This window comes from Lates calcarifer, linkage group LG19 (genome assembly GCF_001640805.2).
Source record: "Lates calcarifer isolate ASB-BC8 linkage group LG19, TLL_Latcal_v3, whole genome shotgun sequence".
Taxonomy (NCBI): Eukaryota; Metazoa; Chordata; class Actinopteri; family Centropomidae; genus Lates; species Lates calcarifer.
Genome location: NC_066851.1, coordinates 18,513,360 through 18,539,880, shown reverse-complemented (window position 1 = coordinate 18,539,880; position 26,521 = coordinate 18,513,360). Strand labels below are relative to the sequence as shown.

The 26,521-nt window shown below is 39.8% G+C and overlaps 1 protein-coding gene across 1 annotated transcript; it reads left to right on the top strand.

The window, feature by feature from the left end:
- Nucleotides 1-1,118: 1,118 nt before the first annotated feature.
- rps6ka5 (ribosomal protein S6 kinase, polypeptide 5) lies at nt 1,119-21,363 on the top strand. The gene is made up of 17 exons (XM_018663666.2): nt 1,119-1,423; nt 4,683-4,754; nt 4,894-5,112; nt 5,245-5,360; nt 5,475-5,576; nt 6,009-6,092; nt 6,240-6,343; nt 6,439-6,589; nt 6,765-6,926; nt 8,289-8,414; nt 9,485-9,618; nt 10,555-10,648; nt 11,614-11,784; nt 12,117-12,308; nt 14,134-14,293; nt 14,639-14,802; nt 15,517-21,363. The coding sequence occupies exons 1-17, from the start codon at nt 1,354-1,356 to the stop codon at nt 15,820-15,822; spliced, it is 2,427 nt and encodes an 808-aa protein (XP_018519182.1). The 5' UTR covers nt 1,119-1,353; the 3' UTR covers nt 15,823-21,363.
- Nucleotides 21,364-26,521: the final 5,158 nt, after the last annotated feature.

Genomic DNA, 26,521 nt, shown 5'->3' with positions numbered 1-26,521 from the left:
TACTAAATTATCACTTCATGTGGATTACAGAAGCACATAACTGAAATTTTACTTGTCATGATTCACGTTTTTGTGTTGTCAGAAGTTTTACCAGAGATATTTCCCGTCTGAAAGAGGTCAAATCACCCAGTATTTCACAGAAAAAGATATAAGAAAAGTATGACAAGTGAATCAAAATTTGAGTTGTAAAACGTATTAATCGTTTCAGATTGTTTTCTTTTGACCCATTGCTGTCTAATACTTTTTTTTTTTTTAACCTTTAACCTATATTCTATATTGATCACAGCACATAGGTGACACCCTGTGTACAAATTGGTGAACTACATTACACAGACCTCTCTTGGGGAAATGGCTCTTTCACATGTATACATGGTGCACTGTAGCTGATTAATGTTGAGTGTCCATGATGTTTATTCAGGTTTTAGGATGGACAGGGATAGTTGCACACTGATAATTAAACTTCATTTCCTTTAGTGATGTAGCTATTCATCACCAGCAGCATTTTACATTATTTTGCATTTACTTCTGTAGCAGGTCAAAGCTTACAAGACTCATGGGCATATCTCACAGTTGCCTCAAATGAAAACACTGACTGAAAATGACAAAAAAAAAAAAGGAAATATCTCAATCCACTTCAATACATAACTGAATCATGATCCTAATCTCTAGGACCTCAGATGTATGCACCCTAACAGGAACTGATCAAATGCTTGTTGCTGTTGTTTTGATCTTCAAAGTAGTGACTATATCTCTCAAAGAGGTGGTACTTGCCTGTGAGATGTGCTGGAGTAGTACTATGAAGTAATGTATAATGAAAGTACCTCAAAATTGAAATAAAGTACAGAACTTCAGTAAAGTTCTTAACGCAAGCCTTTTTTAAAAACACAACAAAACGTCGTTTTGTAATATTTACTACTTTATTCTGAATTTGACATTGTCTTTTAAAGTACAATTGTTTGATACAGTTCTGACCTTTGACGTGATGTTGTACGAGGCACATTTGAAGGCAGCACCAGTCTTTTGAGGAAGGCGGGATTGTGTGTCGTTAACGCGAAAAGATCCAATCAGAAATCAGATTTTCACATAGCAACACCAATCAGCGAAGAGGGACTGCCTGGTTGCGAAGGTAGTGGTAGTGGTGGTGTGCTGGAGGGAGCAAGTGTTTCCTTTGGGTTAGCTGGCTGTTAGGTTTGGCCACAACATTCTGTCTATATCTGTCAAGTTTGGCGCATATCTCACAGGCGTTTCATTCCCTTGCTATATTTTATAGTTTCTACATGTTCTTATTGCAAACTGTTTTGCGAGGTGAACCTAACCTTGTCTGAAAAGCATCTTTGATAGCACGAAATTACGATGCCATCCCCGATGGAGGGATCTTCCAGAGAAGGTGACCTGTTTACTGTGAAACATGAGCTGAAAAATGGTAAGTTAGCTGCGAGCTGGTTAAACTCTTGATGCTGCACATTTTATTTGGCATTTATCTCTTTGGAGACACGTGTCAAGGGAGAAATGTTAGCTGGCTAGCTCGGAGGAGCAAACTGTCACTGTCAATGGGCGTTTGTAGTGAGCGTTAACATTAACGTTACTCAAGTCCAAAAATGGCAGAGGAAGGCTAACGTTAGCCGACTGCCCTCATTACTTGTAACGTTACTGCTAACTCACGCAAACTAATGTTACCTAACCATTACACTAACGTTAGCTGACTGCCACTTAATAACCGTGGTCAACCCAGGTAATAACATTAGCTTAACCCAGTTGTTAACGTGTAACTAGGTAAAATTAAACCATCGACATATATTTCACCAAGTTGGTGCCCTTGTCAACGCCTTAACTTAACGATAATTACTAAATGAGCTGGTTTTCCTGTTATCGCCTGGATTTGTTAGCGGTCACAGTTAACTTCCCCTTAGCCACTGAAGAGCAGATACAGCTGCAGTGCTGTCAAGTCACAAGCGCTAACGTTAGCCTGGTTTCAGTCTGCACATTACACAGAGGTGTACCTCAACTGTTGGTACATGTTATAGTGACGGACAGGTAAATGTATTTGTCTCTTGGCTAACCTTGCTAACTTTACAATTCATAGCATCCACAAGGTGAAACTGTGACAGTTGTGCAGAATCTCGCAGGCTTTTGTTTTTTGTTTGAATCGGTTCACTGAATGATGGTACGAGGTAGAATAAGTAGTATTGACATGTACCAGCAACATTTTAAAATATGACTCCAAAAAGAATCAGCAGCAAATACAGCTCTAGTTGCTGTTATAATATTCAGTTATTTATAATTGACACTTCTGTGATGGTGGTTTTGTTGAGTAGAGGGGTGAGTCTGCTGATTCAATGCAGAGGGCTGCTGAATGAAGTTGGACACTGCCTCAGCTGTAACTGGTTTATAATGACACAGTGCCGCTGTTCAGGCTGCAACATGACTATGCTGCACCCCGATTTATTGCCCTGCCCTAAATATGCAGTCTGTCTAGTTGTCACTGGCACTAATTTTTTGTGTCAAATTTCACACATTTTTTTTATACAGCATTTTGGCTGCTATATAAACGTAACCCTGCTTTGCACCCTTGCTGTAGCATTTGACCCAGTGGAGACAATATAGCAAAATAAAAGGATAAGCCATTCATTGAGGTCCATTCAGACTAGAGCAGACTTTTTTAAAACATAGTTTTGCAAATAAGTTCATTCTCTCAAGCAAATTGGGAATAGCAAGTCTTAATCCTTGTTAAATATCAAGGATTTTTGTTTGCAAAATTGTAAAAATATACTACAGTGGACATAATTGCTATAGTTTCCCAAACTGAGTAATGTAAGACATGATTAAGACAATGCTCTAAACAATAAAAGTCAGTACATTTTTCCTTTTGTTAAAATTCAGTTGTAATTTCTTATTTTGAGGAACAGCAACATTTCCCTCCTGAAACTGAAGAGGCTCCTCTTGCCTAGCAGTAAGGCATCATCTGGTTGGACACCTCTGTCAGTCTATTAATAAACACCAAAATCAAACTTGGCCTTGGCAGGGTGAGCTTGACAAGGGTGTTATGCAACTTGAACCTCTGACCTTAAAAGTGAAGGACAGCCTTGTTGTTTTGAAATGATACCGTATGCACTCGAATTGCCTAATAGTTGCAGCATTTCTTCTCACATGTAACAGGAGAAACATGCAGAGATGAAATCAGCCACTGTAATTGCTCAGTAGCCTATTTCCAGAGTGTGAGACAGAAGGAATGTGTTCACTACAATGGATATGCATGTCTAAAAGCGTGCTATGCTCAGTCAGCTGTACTGGCAGACCGTGATTTAGAAAGACATGAGAAGTCAGTGAGACAGTGTGTGCTGAATTCACTGAAGATCTTTGATGGAAGATAATGACCTTTTGCTGGTTAATGTAGCATGTTTGCTTGTAGTTGCGTGGAAGATTATCTTATACTGCTGCATAATTAAACGCAAGCTAGGAAGAGTCAGTCAGCTTTTTAGCATGTTTTTGTGTTGTTTTTAATTATCTTTGTTTACATGAAGGAAGTCTATTGATTATGCATGTGTTCTCTACATTATTTGCACATTTTTACAATTAGGCAAAATCACCACTGCAAGATGCCGTTTGTATCAGTGTGCTGTTGTTGGCCATGCATTCACTGTAACCACCCAGACTTTCCTGACTGGCACAATGTTTTAAATTGCTGATCCTCTAGTTTAAAGCTCTCCTCTCCAGCCTTTTTAGCCTTGCAGAGTTTGACTTCAGTGGCTCTAAGTTTTCTCAAAGCAACATGAGTGAGAGTCTCTTTGCACCATAATATAACAATACATTATTAATGAGTAGGTGCTAGTTACAAAACAAAAAGTACAGAGGACTATAAGCTGATGTAATGTACCTTCTGGTGGCCATGCAAGGTCCATAGCTGTTAGTAACAATAGTTAAGGACAGATGATCAGCCTCAAATGTATTTACAACTTGGCTATCTCAACATTGCTGAATGAGAATGTCTTCATTGATTTTAACCAGAGGCCATTTTTATTGCTGAAATGTCAGCTCATTAGCTCACTGGTTTTTTTCACCCTTTTTCTTTTAGGAGCAGGAACAGCAGTACTGTAGAGCGCCAAGATTAAAGGAGGTCTAAAGACCAATTTTTTTTTTTTTTTTTTTTTTAATGAATCAGACCCTACATTTTTATATTCCAGTCTGCAGCCTTAACTTGTTCCTCTTCAGATCTTTAATGCCTTGTATGTCACCATTATTAGTGAATCATGGCTTGTAAGTCATGCTAATTCTCCAGTGAATTGTCTAATGTGGCACCAGTCATGGTAGGCGGGAGATTTCTAATGCAATTGCAAACAGCAACTGCAGCCACAAACACTAGTCACTATTGTCAGTGCAGTGAATATAAACATAAATTTTCCCATGTCCCAGATAAGCCTCAGGTGGTTAATCACTGGTAAAATACCTCATGTGGAATGGGGGCTTTTCCAGGTCTAGCTACTCATTCATATGATATATTTTTGTAGAGATGAACAATGAGGTGGAGTGACCTTTAAGGCCATAAATATAATCTGCTGATACATTATTTTGTTATTTAATTTTGTTAGAGTATCTGTACAGTATGTCATTCAAGCCACCTTTGTCTTGTTATATGAACTGAATAATAAAAGGAATCTTTTTTTTAATTTCTGTTCTGACTTTAGCCAACCTGACGGGCCATGTAGAGAGGGTGGGCATTGAAAACTTTGAGCTGTTAAAGGTGCTGGGCACAGGAGGTGAGTAAAACTGTCTCTGCATTGAAAAGAACATGACAGTCACACGATAGTGTGCATGCCAGTCATACCAGTCATTTCTGCTCAGGTCTTTGCTTTACGCCGAACATTGCTCTCTGGCTTTGTTTATTTTAATCACCAGCCTATGGCAAAGTGTTCCTGGTGAGGAAAGTGAGTGGTCATGATGCAGGAAAGCTGTATGCCATGAAGGTTTTGAAGAAGGCTACTATTGTACAAAAGGCAAAGACTGCTGAGCACACACGGACAGAGCGGCAGGTGCTGGAGCACATCCGCCAGTCTCCATTCCTCGTCACACTTCACTATGCCTTCCAGACAGATACCAAGCTGCACCTCATTCTCGGTTAGATATTTTCATATTTCCATTTCTGTATTATGTTTATAACAGTAAAATGAATGTTAATGAATGTAGAAAAACAACTCTGCTTATATTATTTTGGATGAGACATGACATACATGCTATCTTTCGTTACAGATTATGTAAATGGTGGGGAGCTCTTCACACATTTGGTGCAGAGGGTGCGATTTAAGGAGCAAGAAGTAGCTCTGTACAGTGGAGAGATTGTGCTGGCACTGGAGCATTTACACAAGGTAACCCCCAGGTTCAACACTAGTCTAACTTGTCTGTTCTGAAGTGATCTGTTGCTGTTTACGTGCTTTATCTGTCACATGTCACAGCCCCCTTCTGTCATTTTCTTGGTACAGCTTGGGATTGTCTATCGGGACCTGAAACTTGAGAATATTTTATTGGATTCAAATGGACATATAGTTCTCACAGACTTTGGCCTCAGTAAGGAATTTGATCAGGTACAGTATGTCTCAATGATGTGTGTTAAAACTTCTTAATCAAAAAAAGAGGCTTTTCTATTTTCACTAAAAAATATTTTCTCTCAGCATTTTTCTATGTGCAGTGGGATGCTATTATACTCAATTTTTAAACTATTTTATGCCACAATAGTTTTGATTATTTCATTTTAGAGAAATCTGTAATTATGTGTTTGAGTTTTCTGTAAATTCTTGATAAATCAAACATAAATATTAACTTTTTTCCTGATCTTTAACTTTGTTGCTTTTTAAATGATGATCATTAAATGTTCACTTCAGATTTGAAGCCAGGTTTTAGATGGACCTCAATCTTCATAATCTTGGTCACTTGCAGGCATTTGCAACTTGCAGAGAGTCTTCTATATTTTGTGTTATATTATGCTTCTAAAATGTGTCTATTTGTGTTTAAAACAGGTGGAAAGAGCTTTCTCTGTCTGCGGCACAATTGAATACATGGCTCCAGAGATTGTGGAGGGAGGAGAGTCTGGACATGACAAGGTAATTTGTAGTTTTATGTTTTATGCTGTCATCTGTTCGATCCAACTCCCTTCTCTGTTCTCCTGAATGTGTGTGCTCTCCAGCAAATTTTTTTTTCTGTTAGTCTGTTAAGTCTAAGTCTCGGGTGGGTGCTTTCATGCATTCCAGGCAGTGGACTGGTGGAGCCTCGGCGTGTTGATGTACGAGCTTTTGACTGGCGGATCACCCTTCACAGTTGATGGAGATGAGAACTCACACACAGACATTGCCAAGTATGGATTCTCCCTCATCACCAGCCACAGTATTTAGTTAGCCCTCCGTTATGATCACTCTACAACACTTACCATATTTGTCTCACTCATCGCAGGAGGATTTCAAAGAAGGATCCTCCTTTCCCCAAAGATATGGGACCACTGGCCAAAGACCTCATCCAGCGACTCCTCATCAAAGATCCAAAGACGAGATTAGGCTCAGGTCCTAATGGAGCAGAGAATGTAAAGAAACACCCTTTTTACCAGGTGGATCTCATTGCTTATTGTGAAGATTTCACAGTGTTTAAAAAACTACATAGCAGGGTGGGCTGTAACTTATACATAATGGGGCCGCTTTAGGAAAACTAAATACTTCTGTAAACTCTGTTAATACAAGTTGGGCCAGACTACAATATTTTTTCTTTTTTTACACTCACTTTAGAAAATTAACTGGGAGGACTTGGCAGCTAAGAAGGTGCCGGCCCCATTCAAGCCAGTGATTCGGGATGAGCTGGACGTCAGCAACTTTGCAGAAGAGTTCACAGAGATGGACCCCACCTACTCCCCTGCGGCTCTGCCTCAGAACTGTGACCGCATCTTCCAGGTGGGAGAGAGGGAGAGAGAGAAGGGATGTTAGAAAACCAACCAGACTGTTTTTTTGTTGTGACTCATGCTTTTGTTGTGTACAGACAGGAATACTCTGTGTGTTCCTTGCAGGTCATTGCACAGGACAACATTTATATTTGCATCCGTTTTGTGCTGATGTTTGTCTGGGCTTTGGTTGCAGGCAGAGTGAAATGTTGACACGGATGAAAAATCGCATTATACATTATCCACTTTTTGTCTGTGACTATATTTGACATACTCCACAGCAATTGAAGTAATCAAGTGAAGTTTTGAATGTCCTCAAAAGGTTGCTGTAAGTCAACATGAGTCTGTCTGTGTGCATTGGTATTCAAATTGACTAAAGGGTCTTTTATTGAAGTAATTGCTGCCATATGCAGCTCTTATTGAAGTAACAGATGTGAATGACTATTTTTGATGTAGCTTTGAACCATAATATGGCCCACAACTCTGTGCCAGCTGATGGCTGTCTGATGTATTGCATGAAATTTCAACTCTGATTGCCTTCTGGATCCTTGAGCTCGGTAGATCAATAGATCCATTAACGGGCTTCTCTCATGGAATAAAAGGTTACACTTTGAGAGCATCACCACGTCTGTCTCGGTTACGCCTTCAGTCTTTGATTGCCAACTTCATCTTGGCTTTTTTCGCTCTCAGCTGCCATTCACATAGTCTGAAATTTTGTGGTCTTTATAATTTGCAAGCCTAGCAATCTCTGAGATAACGACAGCAATCCCAATTTTAAACCGTGCACTTGCTCCCCCACAGTGCCTCACAAAACAAAATTAAAATTGCATTAAGAGCGCCAAGATGTAATTTCACAGCAGAGCAATCAAATATTCAAGCCCGGCAATTTAGGGCATCTCATTCATTCAACATCCATCCTTCCGTCCATCCATGGCTGTCACTACATACCACACAGCTGTGTGTGTGTCGGTGAAAAAAGGGAGAGAGAAAGATTAATGCCAGCTCAAAGCTCTGGGCTCCCCACAGCTGGAATTATGCAGGCAGTGCTTCACAATGACAGGTCTAACAATAGGAACAGCTGGACAGCCGCTGTCACTCACAAATTAACTGAATTGGGCTTATTGTGGAGCTGACAGGCTGGCTTGACATGGAAACATTTGAAGAGAAACTCACAACAGTCTGAAGTTATGCAGTAAATATATATAAAACACATCAAGTGTCTGTAAATGTCTGTAATATTAAAATGTTGCTGTCTTTTCCCAGGCTGTGAACTGGATCAATGGAAGTTTCCTTTTCCTCTGTCCATATAGTCTGACCCTCACTTTATGTCCTAGTAAAATGTGAACATCAAGAGTTTATGTGTTTCTCTGTGCAGGGCTACTCTTTCATGGCCCCCTCCATCCTGTTCAAGAGGAATGTGGTGATGGACGACCCTGTCCAGCTGTGTGGGGGCTCTGAGAGGCCAGGCTCTGCTGCGGTGGCCCGCAGCGCCATGATGAAGGTAAGATAAATGGACTTGGATCCCCCTGCACAAACACACTTAAGCTAATGGCTGCTGTCACAGACAGATGAGTTTTTTTCCCTCCTCTCCATTCCAGTAGAATTTTTTTCTACTGTACTCAAATTCAGTTTTCATCCGGTTTATGTAATGAATTTTGTTCATGAATGCACTTGTGTACTATGTGTAATGTCATGCTTTTTGAGGAGATAGCAGTGCATTGCTTTTTCTGCAGTCATTTAGTTTCAAGCTTTCTCATCAACATCCTTTTTTCTTGCTGGTGTAGATATGTTCTGTTGATTTTAGCGATAGGAAGTAGGTCTGTTTCACAAATTTAACCGTTTTCAAGATTTGTTATCACAGTTGTTTTACACAGGTTGCTGTGTATATTTGCCACTCCCATTTTTCTCTTTTTGAATGAAAATTAATTTTGATAATGTTACACAACATGAGAACTTTACCGGGTTCCTCATACAATAGTAAGGTAATGGTGATAAGCAGAAACATGGCAGTAAGGAGAGTTGGTGGAGGAGGAGTGAGGTTTGCTTGGAGGTTTCAGGCTGTTGTAATTTTTAAAACATTAATTTTAGTACTGATGTTTAATACAAATGCTGAAATGTGCCTCTAGAGACACACCTACATAAATTGTGTCTTAAGGGGGAGAAAGGAACTGGAATATGGTACTTGAAGAAAAATTTATTGAGGACATTAAGTTTATATTGTAAGTAGCTATTTTTGCCGTGAACATGAAGCTGTTTGCCAGGGGTCCAAGTGCCATTGGCCTACATTAAAGTATTCTCCAAAGAGAAGATAAAGGCAGCAAGAGAGCTGAGATCATGTTCAAATAAGCAGTGGATTAATTTGTTCTGTACATGTATGCGATTACCAGGGATAAAGGAGTGTATCAAATCTGTACTTGTGTACTGTAGACAATATATGTCATACCAAAGAAAACATTTTACTAAAAAGATATAACAACATTGAGGTCAGTTGCAGTTGTCAGACATGTTGGTGTCAGTTAAAATTAATATTTGGCCAGACAACTTTTTTTGGTCCACTGTTCCCCTTTACAGGACTCACCCTTCTATATGAGTTATGAGATGGACTTGAAGGACAGCGCGCTGGGTGAAGGCAGCTTCTCCATCTGCAGGCGGTGCACACACAAGAAGACTGGACAGAAGTACGCAGTCAAAATTGTCAGCAAGAGGTACGAGCTCACAGCCTGCTGCTCACTCAGACGTGGTTGCCGTCATAGATCCTTTTGGCTATGTTTGGTGTTTATAGTTTTATTGGAGACATCAGACAGCCACCCTCCTCCTCTCCATGGTGGAAATTGGGCCAACTTTAAACAAACAATTGACAGAAAATATGATATTAATGATGAGTGCAAAATAATGTCATAATTTGACCTGATTACATAATTTCTTACATTTCTTTTTTGCCCTGTTACTCTGTTGCCAGATGTTGGTGAAATAAATGTAAATTTACACCTCTGCTCACAACCCGGGTTGTTTTTGTTGGCAACTGCTACAAAATAAGCTTTGATCATGTGTGTGAACTACACTCCCACACGTCTCTACTGACTGTATGGCACCAAATATTATGGCTCGAACAAGGGTGAGCCTTGCTGGCGCAATCCTCCTGACACAAACACATGTTCCTTAAATCCTGATAGGGATGTTTAGAAAGTTTACTCACAGCAGCATTATGTTTTCTAACCATGCAGTAGTTGCAATTTGTCCATGTTGGGGTAAAAAAATCAGTGCTGCACTTTTTTTATAGAAATGCCCCTGAAACTAAAAAGTGGTTTGTGGGGAATAAACCAAGCAGAAGAAAATGGCCAACCTTACACAACCTGTTGGACTATCAAAAAAATTTATTGTACAAATACTAAAAGTAAAAAGGAGTGATAGATGCACTAGCTGTGATACTTTCTTCTCTACTCTTTTTTCTAAAACCCTGCTTTTGCTTGAAGAAAATCTTGGCACATTATACTGACTCTTCATTTGTTAATATGTAATGCAAAGGCAGTTAAAGGAGACAAAACTGCCCTCTGATAAGTTTCTCACTCTGCTTTGTATGTGTGTATTTATGTTGTGTATTTTGTGACAGTTTTCTGGCTTTTGGCTTGTGCTTGCTGTAGGATGGAGGCACAGACTCAGCGGGAAATAGCAGCCCTGAAGCTCTGTGATGGCCACCCTAACATTGTCAAGTTACATGAAATTTACCACGACCAGGTAAGGTTCACAGCAGCAGTAACGTTGGCCACCACGAATTCTGTTTTGCATGGCTCTGTGTGGAGCCTGTGGGGACTGCAGCCTTATTAAGTCCTGGAACTGGAACAAGGCAGATTAATGGGGATGCTGGAAGCCCTCAAGGTCTTTCTCTATCTCATCACGTATTGTCCCATAAACATCTCTATGTGTGCTCGATATTTCACACCAAACATATTTTTAAACTGCAGCTGTACAAACACCCATTTTATAATACTGAAACACAAAACACAGCCTAGATTCACTTGTGTTGCTAATCGAGCCGCACACTCAACCCCAAACTAAGTGTGCATATGTTCCAAATGTGGCTTCACCTCAGTTATTGGGAAGGTGTGTCCCGTGTGTCTGACTGTGTACAGGTTCATTAGCCCCGGCCCTTCAGGCCCAGGAGCACCACTTTAGTCCTGATGAGCTCAGTGGGGTTATTACTGTATCGCAGAGGCCTGTGACCCAGATCAAAGCGGCACTGCCTTGCCTCGCCTCAACCGAGTCCTGCCTTTGTTCCCCAGACCCAGCACTAATGAGAAACTCTACCCCGCTGCCCAGACACATTATTCCCTTCCCACTTTGTTTGGCTCCTTTCACTTTTACTCAATACCATGATGGTTTGATCTCACCATCGTGGGATCGGGGATGGGCTGTTTTTGCTGTACTTATTATGCAACCAAAAAAAAATCATATCCACCATTTCATATATTAACATGCAGCTGCTTTTCACTTGCAGTTCAGGCTATGAAAGTAAGATTGATGATAGACTGGTTAACACAAACTTGTCAATATTTGTTCAAATGCAACTCTTAGTAATGTTTACTGTACTATTTCAGAGCTAAAGAAGTTAAAGAATAAAGGTTGGAAATGGGTGTAACAGACTTTGATGAGAAATGTAAATATATTCTGTGTGTTTGTGTTTCTGTGTGTGTTCACTGTAGCTCCACACATACCTGGTTCTGGAGCTGCTCGGTGGAGGTGAGCTGCTGGAGAGGATCCGCAGAAAGCAACATTTCAGTGAAACAGAGGCCAGCCGCATCATGCGCAGACTGGTGTCTGCCGTCAGTCACATGCATGACGTAGGAGTGGTGCACAGGGACCTTAAACCGGAGGTACTGGACCTATACTTAGGGAGCAGCAGGACTGTTAGTAGAAATTCTTTTCAGTCTGAATACAACATTTCTTTGTGACAAATACAGACAGACTGGATCATAAGCTTTTGAAAGAGAATTACTGTGTTTTTTGAACTTGTATGAGCTGTCGTATTGTCTTTCTGACTCTGCAATTTTCTACAAAACAAGAGTAAAATTGTTTTCACCCTAACATGGGTCAAAAGTACCTGGTCAGACAAGTCTTGGATGTCCAATTTAGCAAGCTCTTGAATGGACCAGTTTTCCTTGGCAGAAAGAAATGATTGCTGTCCGTGTCTCGAATTACTTCGCAGAACCTGCTCTTCACAGACGAGAGTGAGAACTCTGAGATAAAAATCATAGACTTTGGCTTTGCTCGCCTCAAACCACCAGACAATCAGCTCCTGAAGACTCCCTGCTTCACCCTGCAGTACGCTGCACCAGAGATACTCAAATATGATGGCTACGATGAGTCCTGCGACCTGTGGAGTCTGGGGGTCATTCTGGTGAGTGGCTGTGGGACGACAGAACCATGCTCAGGTTAAAACAAAATACTGGTAGCTGGACTGTTGCAATTGATTAGTCAACTCAACATTATTCTGAGGGGAAATAAACACATCAACACTTCCACTTCTCACACCAGTTTGAAAAAAAGTAAATGTATTAAGAGGAAAGGAAATTTATTGTACAACAACTTGTACGTATTTGGCATGAAAATGGGTGATTAAAGCTATGGCTGAAATTATTAATCAGTCAGTGATCAGTTTGCTAACATTTATGTACGGAGAATCAGTTTCACCTCTAAATCCTGCAGTGTATTTGTAGATTAGCAGGATTAGTCTGTAAAAGAAAATACTTAGCAGATAATTCAATATATTTTTAACTCTTGAAAACCGTAAACAAAATGTTTAGAGCACACTATTAAATATTTGATATCATGAGGATAGTAGTTATAGGATACCAAGGAGGAAACACTTTGATGACATAGATGCTGCTCACATAAGGACTAAATAATAATAATCATTGATTAGCCCTATTCAGGAACATCCTTATTTGTGACTGCACAATCTTAACATGTATAGGAGTACTTTAGACTATCAACTTCCACAATGCCCCAGGAAAGTGACCTGATTATATAATTTATAAAAAACTTTTCAAAATCCACAGCTCAAAGCTCCATTTTAAAGTTGTTATTCATAATACTTTTAACTGAAACATTTCTAAAACCAAATTAATGTTTAATCATGAGCTCCATACTCTGTTGATTTGCTGATGTTATCCAGTTTATGGATTAAACATTTTGCTGCAGGTCATTCTGATTAAGCAATCAGCTGTTATTTTAACTGATTGTGGCTGTTTCACTGTGTGTATGCATGCACACATATATGTATGCATGTGTATCTGGTTAAGCTGTTTTGCATGATATTCATCTCGCTCTCGTTTGGCGCTACGACTTTCAGGATCCTGTGGTGAGCTGACACAGTTTACCGTTCACCACAGAATGACGGCGCCACCAGCCTCGGCTCTCAGAGCTGGTAAAGGCTGCACTCATATGAAACCTTGCTTCCCGGTAGCGGAAATGTCATCCTAATTCAACCTTTTTCTGTGTAGAGGAGGAAAATTAGAAGGAGAGGTAGAAAGGAGAGGGAGAGGGCACGTGGGGGGGGGGTTAAGAGAGAGATTTCTGTATTTGGCCAGTCATTCGTACTGAGCCTGGTCTCTGTAGTGCTGCTTTGCACTGTCGCCCCCTGGGGGGATATGGGAGTAGTGTGCCTCATGGAGCTTTGATGAAATGGCTACTGACAAGCTGTGTGCACAATGCCTGGAAGCAAAGTGTGCCGAGACAGAGAGGGAGGGAGGGAGAGACGGAGAGAGAGATCGGGGCACGACAGATCCTCTACTGCCAAAAGGGCTGTTCCCAACTACTGTCATTTTAATGAGAAATGTGAGGGCAGATGTAAGCAGGCCAAGGTGAGAGGATCCTGTTCATTCAGCTGAGCACAGACCGCTCTTCTGTTTAGTGCTGGTTCAACCACAGTCAACAACATACAGCATAACAGTGGAAAAATGTGGACAGTCGTGATCGGTCAAGAGCTCTTTTACTGCCTGTTGTTAGTTTAACAATAGATGCATTTTAACACTAATGCCTACTTACTCTCCCAGTTCATTGGATGCAACTTGATATAAACAAAAACGATCATGTAACAGTTTCTGTTTCACACTGACTGCACAAATTATTTAAATTATATTTACACTGTAGATATTTAATCCTGGAAACTATGTGTTCCTGTTGTTTTGAAAACAGATTGTGTGGTTTTGCTCTGTCTGCAGTACACCATGCTGTCTGGCCAGGTGCCTTTTCAGTGTCAGGAGAAGAGTCTGACCCACACTAGTGCTGAGGAAATTATGAAGAAAATCAAACAGGGGGACTTCTCTTTTGAGGGGGAGGCATGGAGAAATGTGTCCCAACAGGCCAAGGACCTGATACAAGGTAAGGAAGGAAATGGTGACTCGCTGGGTTAAACTATGAAGAACTTTTGTTTTATATAAGAGCAGAGATCAGATGTTATTTCACGTTAAGACTGCAACTTGTGTTGTGTGCACATTAGCTCAAAGCTACTAAACTTGTTTTGATCATAAAAATGACCCATACACTATATTTCTGTTATGAACATCAGCATGGATCACAGACTGAACCTTTAACTCACAAAGTAGCTCACAAAGGTTGAACTAGCTGAAGAGGAAATCACTTCCTCTCTGTCGGTCACTCATGGCTCACCTTCTCACTGGCGCATTAAGAGCACTAAAGGTAATTATCTGTGTCTTGTTCCTGTAGAGCTGCTGACGGTGGACCCAAACAAGAGGATTAAAATGTGTGGCCTCCGTTACAATGCCTGGCTCCAGGACGACAGCCAGCTGTCCTCCAACCCACTCATGACCCCAGACATTCTCGGCTCCTCCACTGCCTCTGTCCACACTTACGTCAAAGCTACCTTTAATGTAAGAAATGACACTGTTAGATGTAGGTCGGCCTTTCTCAACTTTTTTGCTTCCTGTGGAAAAAATTGAGGTTGTGGTGAACAATTGCTGTTTAAACTGTCAACGTACTGCTGCTCATGGCCTGTACCACTCTTAAACTGATCAACCTGAAAGATAAATTACAGAGATTAACATGAATTTACATGTATTATGAAGAGATCTGTCCCAAGTAAAGCTGACATTAAGCAACTGACAGATAATTAATCTGCAACTACTTTGGTATTTTTACTGAAAAACTGATTTTAACAATCAATTACCTTAGTTCATAATTAACCAAGGGAATGCAGATTGTCCAATGAACTGCTTTAAATCTGTATTTTCTTTTGTAAAAAATACACTTGATAGAACAAAATGTATGCAATAGTTTAAAAACTGTGCAGAAAAGATAGGAAAATATAGCGATGGAATGATATCGGAGCTGATACTGACTTCATAAGTGGGCTGACGTCTATGATGTAACCAATCCGTATAGATACAGTTTCTTTGTCAGCGTCATTATAAAAATATAGTGCTTATTCTATCACTTACATTAATTCAGTCACTGTTTTTAGTGTCACAGCAGCCAGTGGTCTTATAGAATTAGATCAGTGAACCCTGTAAAAAAAAAAAAAAGAATAATTCAGAGAACTCTTAACTGGCTCACCCGTCACCCCCCTCCCCCCTTTTTTGTCCCAGGCATTTAACAAATGTAAGCGGGAAGGTTTCCGTCTGCAGACGGTGGACAAGGCGCCGCTCGCCAAGAGGAGGAAGATGAAGAAGACAAGTACCAGCACAGAGACCCGCAGCAGTTCCAGTGAGAGCACCCATTCCTCGTCGTCCTCCTCCCAGTCTCAGGAGAAGACTTTTTCCGAGGGTGACGCCAACCCACAGCCCTCCAACAGCACTCCTCTCACCACCCCTGTCAACACACCCGTGGCCCTTGGAACAGACTCTAAGCACCAACCGGCGCCTCCAGCTTTTCATTTCTCAGAAGGACAGTGAGACAGAGAGAGGAAAAGGGAGATTCCGACAGTTTCACGAACAGCGGGAAGGCTCAGACCGGTGTAGAGACAGCTCTCTTCTCTTTCTCTGTCCCTGGCAGCTCTCTGCCTCTGGCTCAATTGCATGGACGTCCGCACGTCTCCAAAACCAAGCATGCAGCAGGAGCAGCAACCGTCACCTCAGTATCAATCAGTCAATCATCACTAGCAATAGCCTATCCCTTTCTTTCTCTTTCACTTTCACACACAGACTGTATCAATCAGGGACTGGACCAGGAAGAAGTTGTCACCGGTGTCCAAAATGAAAAGGGCTGCCCTACTGCCGCAGGTCCAGACAGACAATGGAGAGACACCTTCAGTCTCGTCATAAAATCACAGCTCTGTTTGCTCCGTTTACCTGTCTATGTCGACACCTCCAGAGGTTTTAAAGGGAAAGTCGTAGTGTTTACACCATGGATGCTTTGTATTTTTTTGTCAAGGGAGAGAAGAAATGCAGTGTGCTGCAGCGTTCACGTAACGTGGGTCCACTTGTCTTTTCTGGGAAGTCTCTGCAAGATGGAGCAGGGTATTTATATGTGAATTTTACAGACTGAAATTTATTTATGATAAGCTATATTGTTAACTTATTTATGGTTCAGACTGATCTGAAAAGAAATAATGGATACAGTGAGTCTTTTAAAAAAAAAAAAGATATTTTGTGTATGTGTGTATGTTATTCCCTATCAGCTCAAAAGACTGTTTCATGTAGTCAGATGGTTGTTCATATCTCTTTGTAATCTTCATAGATATCAATGCTTCTAGTCAGCTCTGGAGACACAGTTATGTAAGATTATTATAAGCAAGAAGAGATTAACACCATTAGCCACTGGTTAATGATTGTAAACCAGTGTGTTGAATTTATATAACAGACTTTTGAAATTATTTATGGAGCCTGGTGGATTTTGGGGTTTAATTGCAGCTGTGTCCAGTGGTCAAAAAAGGCAGTTTCCTTATGTATAAGGATTTAAAGAAGCAAAAGTGTAAACATGTTTTTGTAGAAATAACCAAATGTGGATGTAGTCTGTTCAGCCATATCTGTGGTTTTATTGTTGTATGGGGAATACTGCTGCCTGTGGGGATGTGACCCTACAAGAAGAGCTATATTTAGACTTATTTTTGCCTCAGATGTGGGAGTATGACTACTTCAAGACTCGGCACCGCTTCGGTTCCACATAGGTCTGATCCTCAAGTTAGTATTTAGCCCAGCAGTGGATTTGTGTGGTGTAAGACTTGCTTGTCTCATTATCACCATGACCAATTGGATTGAGCAGAATGTCCCATATGCAGATCAGGTTAGTGCAAGGTGAACGCGTCAAGAAGTTTGAATTTCCCGATATCCAAGATGCCAAAGGGCAGCTTCATGTGGCTTCCTTTTTCAGATTAAATGAGATTAAATAATTCAGAAAAAGAGAGGTTCATGTGCCAAAATTATGAATTATCATTAGGATGTTTTAAGGCAATATAGTGCAAAAAGTTGTCCCTTGTGTCACTGCCCTAAGTCTTAAAACTACTTCCCTTTATGAAAACATCAAGTTTTTGAGGACAGACCTGAAAAGAAAAAAACACTCCTTTTACTTTCAACACCGTCCCTCGCTCTATTTACCATGTTGTACTGCATGACTGAAACGGTGATCTTTGCACTGTGTGACAGCTCTCACTTTGAGGCAGATATCTGGTTAGTATTAAGTCCTCAGTGCATGATGTGAACCGAAACATCAGCCTCTTCTTTTTCTTTTTTAGGCAGTTCTTACTTGATTTATTGTGAGTTTGTTTACTTGCATATTTTGACTGTCCCCGATTTAATTGGGGACTTTGAAGTTTTACTGTTTGAAATGTGATGGATGTAAACACCAAAACCCCCTTTACAATAGCCTGAATATTGTAATGTCCCATTGTTACAAAACTGGTGTTAGCCAGATACAGTAGTTAGGTGATTGAAATGCCATGCTCTGTTAATTGTTTTTTTTGCAAGTATGTGTTAGTCTGTATCCATGGTAATAGTTAAAACGCTGTATTCTGTTGTACAGGGGTATTTGTGATCAGTATGTGAAGTTGCCTAGAAACAGTTTCTCCTGCTCGGTTAGGATACAAATTCTTAGTTGGACTACTGTGTGCATTTAAACACACTCCCTCATCTTCTTCCATTTTAATGCACTCTGAATCTGAACCAAAGCATTAACTTCAAGGTAGCTGCTCTAAGCTGCATGAGATATTTCCTTTCATGCAAATATGCAAATGCTTCATATATCATGGTTTCTGTTTGTTTTGTCCAAATAGTGAAAATATGTTTGATGTCTCTAGAACAGATAATTTTGTAAGTGTGTTCCTTAAGAGATTCTTTACAGGATCTATAATATCCATATCCAGCACATTATCATGCTTAGAACTATGCATCTCTTTTTTGCTGTTGTGTTGCTTTTGCCATTACAAAAAGCTCTCACCAAATAGGTTCAAACATAGTGCTTAAAAGGGCGCAGCGCGATGTACATACACTGTACTGTTACTCAAACAGCATCAGCCACAATAGAAATAGCAAAGTAGGATCCATTGCCCATATGAAAAGCTGGAATTCTTGGAGCTAAACACTACAAAGCTCTTGTCTAACTTAGTTCGCATGAGTTCCCCGTTGCTGCCTCATTAAGCCTCTTTTCTTTTGTTTGGGTGTATTAATAGCTCAAGTGGAGGAAGAGGAAGAGTGTCCTATATTGAGCTCCCCTCTGGGAGCCAGGCTCTATTAGCTGATGTGCTGCAGTGCTGTTTGTTCCAAAGAAAATACCATACTCCACTCACTGCCTCTGTGGGACCCAGCTCACTTTCTTTGTAGGGAAAATAATTGTGTATCACAGGAAAGGGTTGGTTTAGTACCAGTGTCTCTTGGGGTTGATTTTTCAAACTAGCTCCTCCCTCCCTTTGATGAACAATCAATGTTCAATATGCCACTCTGAGGAGAGAGGGAGGGAGACCAGTTATATAAGTTGAGGTCCTGTTGACTTTGGTACATTAATGTGTTGATTTCCTGGAATTTGAATCAAAGTTCTTTGTCTGTCTACAGTGCTTCCTCTTTTTTTGTTGGCTAAGCAGCTAAGCTAAACCTTTATACCTTTTTGCAGCATTAATTAGAGGGCTGAACTGTTTTGTATAAACCAGTGACTGCTGTTGTACGTTTTAGAGTCAAGGGGTCAGGCTTGGGATGCCTCTGTATGGCTCTGTGTGAGGTTTCATGTACGTGCTAAAGAGACAAGATGTGGTTGCCAAAGTGACATCTTGTATGGTAAACAGTGCCACTTAGCTAGGTGTATGCAGTTGTCTTTGAAAGTGATTTTGAACAGATGTGACTGGTGGTGTTATTTTTGGTCACTTTTACTGTGGAGCTGTCCACGGTGCTGAAATGGCCAAAAACAAGTAGCTTTCCACAAAGAGTTCTAGTAATATGATCCTTTAAAGCAGTGACTCGCAACCAGGAGTACTGCAGTAGCTGAGCCAATTTGAAAAAAAAGGGAAAAAACCAAACTGAAAAACAAAAAACAGAATTTGTGTGAAAGAGGAAAATAAATCCACAAATAGAATTATAAACTTGTATGTAGTATATATACAACATGTCACACTTTCCAGTAAACTACCAGATATGAAAACTGCTTGCAAAGGACACAGTGGTTTGTGCCACTTGAAATGGTATTATCAATGTGAATTTAACCAAAATGTACTGGAAAAATCGACAAAGCCTAAACATCAACAATTTCTGGATCAAGTTATGCAGTTTTATATGATTTATAGTGTAAAATAACATCCAGATTAATGAATAATGTGTGTGCTGGTTCACTACTATAAAGGGTGAGCTAGCTTAAAATACAAAAATTACTAAATCAAACTTAGACTAAGTTCCACTTAAACTAAGTTCCACTCACCCCTATTATACTGGTGGGGCAGCTGACATTTCATAGACTGATCATAGAGTCACAACCTGGATTAATAAAACCAAAGCTAAATACCGGTTTTCGTGAAAAATATGGATTTTAGGGGGAAATTTGGGTGAACTGATCGTGAAATGTTTCTCTATGGGGAAATTCTAGGGACTTGAACATGTGTTGTTTAGTTTATTAGGTTTACTCAGCCAGTATTGATCTATGTAATGTTGGTGACAGAAGTTAATGCTACATGAAAAAGTTTAGTGTTTTTTTGCCTTGATGCTTTTTGCCACTTTAGGCATCATCGTCATCATCCTCGTCGTCACCTCTGCTACCATCATGCATGTGCTACAGCTTGATTCCTGTAGATCTTTCTGTCTTCACTGGTTCATATCGTTAACTGAAGCGTGTCAAAAAGTACTGTAGCAATGAATCCCTTTGAGATTGGTCGATATTTAACTGTTTCAAAACACGCAATCAAGCTTTAAGGGCAAAACTTTGCACTTGTATGTTATTTTAAATCATGCAATTGATTTTTTTGTAAAGGAAAAAAAAGTCCTCTTTGTTTTTGTGCAGGTTCAGACGTCTGTTTCTGTTGATGGCTGTTGTCCAATATTTCCAATATGATTCTCTTAATACGAACCTCAACACCGGAAAGTACTTTTACTTATTGCAAGGGTACACCATGTGCATACCTGCTTTTTTTAGGGCACTGTGAACATCATCATTCAGGTCTTCAGGCAAACCATTGATGATATGAGGAAAAAAATAACTTGATTTGCTTCAATAAATGCTTTACTTGCTGGCTGAATACATCTGTACATTTAATAACCTGAAACATGATGAGTCTTTTAATAGAGCCTTGGCTTTCATTGTATTTTCAAGTGTATTTACATCATTACTGAAGATATTTTGTGATACCAGGATTTGTCTGTGTGAGTTGTCAGAAGGACAATAAATGTACGGTTTCTTGTTCATTTATTGATCTTGACTAATAAATTAGGTACAAACCTTTGCATATTTAAAAATGGTATTCTAATTTGAAGAGCATGTTAGCAGCATAGATGGAAACTTTATTTCAGCAGTCGGTCTCTAGATGGCAGCGTTTAATAAAGCACCACTAGGAGGAGAGTCTCCTGTGCAGCATTGACTCCACTCAGCCTTTATGTTTTACCTGTTAATGAGTCAAATAGACGATTGTGTTGAATATGTTTAAAACATAAAAGATCATTTTTCATGATGTCTAGCAGGACTAGAGACTAATGTCTATGTATCAGGTCGATTAAACCAGTTATAACCAAATTAAGATTATTAGTGTCTTAAAAAGTTAACTACAAGTACTGTAGATGTCCAGTCATTATTATTCATTAATTTCATGCTCTGATTAAAACAGTCACATACAGTTGACCTGACAAAAGGTTTCCTGTCTCTTTAATTTGAAGATCAATCTATTTTTAAGATTGTAAATATACTATTGTGAGATTTAGGAATCGTCTTTTTGTGGAAGAACTGAATGAACTCATGTAACATGGCTAAGAAGGGATTTATTGATTACTTGTAGAGTAACAATAAATGTACATTGTTTGTGTTTTCCTGCAGATTTTGCCTGTTCAGTGTCATGTCTGTGAATAAATCTTTATTTTAGAGGTTAAGGGCTTTAGGGTCTTGAGCTGTTTGTGTCATGTTACAATAAAAAATGTTACCATTACATTTCTTCTCCACTAGGACTGAAACTACTGATTATTATCATTATCAGTTAATTTAAAGATTACTTGCTCAATTAATCAGTTAATTGTTTGAGCTACAAAATATTGGAAAATTGTGGGAAAATGCTTATTACAGTTTCTCAAAGCCAAAACTGACATATATGTATATATATATAATATACATATTATACATATATATAATAATGATGATGATAACTATTAAACTAGCTGCTGATTACTTGTCTTGAATCCACTAATCAATTAATTGACTAATCGTTATGGCTCAATTCCCTCCCAAAATGAAGCTACACGCAATTTTAGCTGTTGTGTACTACCACATACTAACAGTAGAGGACGCTCTTTGACTCTTAGTCAGCTGAAGTTTGACTACTTTCAAATTCATCTGCTCTAGTGAAAAAGTGACATAGAAACAGGCCTAAGTGTTGAGCAGGTGACACACAGACAGAAACTCCATTACAATGACAAAAATCGGATGATATGCACAAATCAAATCAGTCATTTCCCAATCAAGACCTGGTCAGGTAATCACCAGAGAGAGTCTGGATCAATACATCAATAAAGTCAGAGGTCATCTGTGTTTCTGCTGCATCAAAAACATGCCATGTGTATATCCAGTTTTCCATTAAATTCAGTTTCTAAGTTAATTTAAGATAAGATGTTACTGAATTATTTGCTCTTTTTATCTGAAGAGGATGCAGAGGGCATCTCTTCCTGAATATTAATATTTAATTTGTAGGGTTTTTAAGTGATACTTTTACCTCATTTCTACCACACAGGTCATGTTTTCAAGCGTATGTTGGCTTTTCTGTCTTCTTCTGCCACAATCAGGTTGATACAGAGCTGCTGCGCAATATTTAAAAAACAAAAACACATTTTTTATGCATGGCTTTCAGTCCACTTATTGTGGTTTCACCCCACTTGCTACTACTTGCAACAATAGAGATGGTGCACTTACAGAGCACTTTCGCCTGGCTAATTTTGCAATACGGATACAAATATGGACCTTCAGCAGGAGAAACTCATTATTCAGTGTGTCCTCTCTGTGTGTGCACATGTGTGCATGATACCTCTTTTCTTTGAAATCTCTCTGCACTAACATGCTATCCATTACTAAACAATGTGTTGTATGCTGTGGTCAAGTATCCAGATGGAAGGTCTGCACTCTATAATCCATCACTGAGATTTTTAGAAGGAGGCCATCAGCTAATACATCAAGAAAGACAAAAATGCACATGGGAAGACAAACATTTTAAAATCCCCTGCTGCGGACTCAAAGGGAAGTCTAAGATATGGTCATTTGATTTAATTTTCTTTTCTTCTTTTTTTTTGGTGCCTACATTAATAGTTGACTCTAATTCTTACTTACAATGATGTGCTGATTGCACAGGCAGTTTTTAAATGTAAGGATAGGAAAATCTGACATTTATTTTTTCAAGCAACAGCATTAAAGTCAGAACAATGTGAATCTTTGTTTCTAGTGCTACAAAGCAGATTTTTTTCTATTTACACAAACCTTTTTTTGTCCTTCAAGGCACTGCATCAACAGGCTAAAGTCATTTCACTTTTGTTCTGGTTCATGTTCATTTTTAACTTTTAACTATTTCCAAGAGACATCTGACAGTGACATTCTTTCATATTCACACCCGCAAACTCTCTTGGTCTTCTTATTTTCTAACAAAGTTTTGTTGAAGGTTTTTGGCATTTGTAGTGCAAATATGTGTAATTGTGACATCAATAAGAATCCTTGGGAATGCAAATGAACAGCTTTACAAAAACATATTTAGACAGGCTATCACAAACTGAGGACTTGACTCAAAACTATTTTACACTCACTGTGTATATTGGTGAGGAGGTCATGGCTCTCTGCAGCTCTTCTACATCAAACTCAGGGGGCCATGGACCTGGAATATAAAAGGAAAGGGCCTTCGTCAAACTGTTTTGACTATGAGATAATGAGACTAATGTTAGCTAAGTTTAGATAGACATAGCTGTGTACTGGAGATCACTGTGTTTTCTCTCTGACTGTATGATTCTTGTCTTTTTGTGCCATCTTTGCACTCTGTTTTTACATTCATTCTTCTCCTGTAACTGTAACTCTTGTGGCCAAATTTGGAATTGCTGCTGTTTGGCAAACGTTAGTTCCATGCATTGATGTTAAGTTTTCCCAAGACTGGAAGTGGCCCACTCCAAACTAGAAAAAGACCCAGACCTGAAACTTGCTAGCTAGAAGGACAGTTAACTAGGTAGGTAAAGAGTCAGATACCTGAACAGATTCACAGGGCTGAGTTGAGTTGAGACAAACATACAGAGATTACTTTGATGAATTCAGACAGGATAACACTCAATACAGTATAAAACTAAAAGTATCATACAAATAAAATATATATATATGTATAAAATAGACTAAAAGAAATGGTATCAGATCCCTTAAAGTCCCCATGGTTTACAATTCAGGAGTATGAATAACAAAGGTAACCATAAACTAAAAACAAAATGTAACTAAAGTGCCAAAGGAATCGGAGAATCAAACAGCTGCAGGGAAGCTAATCACTCAGCGTTTAAAGAATAAGCTCTTCCTTAAAGAGAAGAGCTGAGTTTGAGAGATGAAGACAAAATATGTGTTTTTTTACTTTATTATCAAGAAGTTTAGTGTTCCCCAACTGGACTTGAACTGGAGATGTTGCAGTTAAATGGTGAGCATCTTAAACCCTTTGGACATGGAGATGCCCTGGGGCCAACTCTTGACAATCCACTAGTCCACAGTGCAGATGTTTTGGTCCGGTCTCTCTGTGATTTTAGGCTCACTGTGTTAGATTAGGGCGAGGGCTAAGTTTATTGTAAGCCAGCAGGAAGTGAATGTTAGTGAGAGCAGTGTTCTCTCAAGTATGGCAAAACCAATGTGTGTGTGTGTCTTCTTACAGGGCGGGGTTTAGACTGGACTGTAGAGGGGTGAAGTGCCTCCGATCCTTGGGAGTGGAACGCATTTCCTTTTGTTGCCCTCCAATTTTTGACTGGTTTGCCCCAGCACATGAGCATGATGGGGCTGTTTCTATTATCCAGCTTCCCAGACCCCGACCCCACCCCACCCCATTCCTACTCTGTTCTGCCTGTTCCCAAAGCGATTGGCATTCCTGGGGGCCACCAGTGAAGCAGCTTTAGAGGGAAGGCCTGCTGGCTCCTGGGTGGCCTCTTGTGCATGGGCTCCAAGGGGAGGAGACAATGTCTTATTAATTGACTGGGCGTCTTGGGCAGAGTGCAGGAATTTGCAGAAGGGGGAGACGGAAAAGTGGGGATGAGGGATGAGCTGAGAGGGATGGAAGGGCGGGACGAACAGGGCAGATTCACAGTCCACCAATGGAGATTCATTGACCTCTATCTCAGATTTATTTCCGTTTGATTTACATTGCTGCTAGCTGGGTGAGAGTGGTGGTGATGTGGAAAAGAGGCTTTTCCTGTTTGTACAAAACTTTGGACTGTTAAGGTTTAGAGGTCAGCTGGTCTCTTTCATATTTTATTTAATCATTCCACATTATTAAAAATGTCAGGCTGTGCTGCACATTAAGAAGTCATCATCTACACATTAATTAATCCATTTGAGTTTTACTTTTTATGGGTCAGATGTTTGCTGATTTCCATTTACACTGCTACACTAACCACAGAGATTTTAGTACTGAGACTTAAATCTGATTTTAAAAGCCCAAACTTTCCAGAAATTGTGAATATGCCGGGTTAAACTTAAAGCAAATGATGCAGAAGACATCTAGAGTACTGCATTTGATGGAACAGAGCAACTATAATAAACATGAAGTCTTGAGCTTGAATATTTCAATTACTGTAAACATCATTTGGCTTTAACACTGAGATGGAAAAAGCTGATACAGACAGAGAATTAGATGATTTTAACAGCCTTGATTAAGGCGAGACTGGATGTTAAAGGATGTTTTATTTGCAATATGAGGGAAAACTTCCCCACGATAGAAATGATTCTGGCTTCCACTCCATACTTGAGTTTCAATAGCCAGTTGTGAAATGGTTTCTTAAATCCAAGTGCAGCATAAATGTCTCATCATTAAAATTTAAGAAATTTGATTTTCACTCAGCAGTTTTCTGTGGACGGATGTGCTCACAGAAAAGTTGACTCACATTGTGCAGGTTAAAAAACCTCATGGTGGGCAGGCAGCCGTCCCTCTACAGCAGACTCACAGTTTTTGTACATGTTTGATGGAGTGGGACAGGACAGGGAGGGGTTTGGTGGGTGGGACTGGTGTACCATCTCCCCATGTGGTCCCCCCCCAGGTGTCCTCACCCTAATCCTGTTACATGTGTCCCCCATTAGCACTAATGGGGCAGCCATTGTCCCCCTGTTGTGTGCTGTTGTGCCCTCGGCCCAGTCACCTTGAGTCAGTAAACTCAGCCCTGTCATGTTTGGACTGCTTCCCACACACAGGGGTCTCCATGACGATGGTGGACCCCCCCCACCACCTCTCACCTCCTCCCACCAGCAAGCTAACACAGTGCCGAGGCTGCTGGGATGCCTGCAGGATACATAGTTCATGAAAATGGCTTTATCAATAAAGTTTGCCTAATGATTAGAGAGCTTCTAAATATTCATCTTATCTCATATTTTTTCACTTATAATGAATAAAACACAAACGACTGCAGTTCATAGCTAAGCTATTATAGCACTACTGTCACCGATTAAAGGGTCAGTTCACCCCAATCCCCAAAAACAGCCATATTTTCCATTAACTCTGGTGGTAAAGGTAAATGGGTAAATGTGTTTTTTGTGATTTGGGTGAACTTATTCTTCAGGTTTACTGTTCAACTTATGTTACATTAATTAAAATCATTATTATTAACCACTCTCCCAGTACATTAGTTAGTGCAATTGTAGTATGAAGTTATTATTCACATCATCACTGCCCTCTGAAAACCATCTTCAAGACATCAACTTAACATGAGCTGAGAAGAACAGCTGTTTTCAGCTTTATGACAATACATTTATCCAATAATGCAAAGAGGTTTTAAA

What these genes read in the sequence shown, in the direction of transcription:
- rps6ka5 (XM_018663666.2), top strand. Translation starts at nt 1,354, where the DNA reads ATGCCATCCCCGATGGAGGGATCTTCCAGAGAAGGTGACCTGTTTACT. An exon ending in GAGAGTCTGGACATGACAAG is followed by an intron (nt 6,093 to 6,239) that starts GTAATTTGTAGT and finishes CATGCATTCCAG; the next exon opens with GCAGTGGACTGGTGGAGCCT. An exon ending in ACTGTGACCGCATCTTCCAG is followed by an intron (nt 6,927 to 8,288) that starts GTGGGAGAGAGG and finishes TTCTCTGTGCAG; the next exon opens with GGCTACTCTTTCATGGCCCC.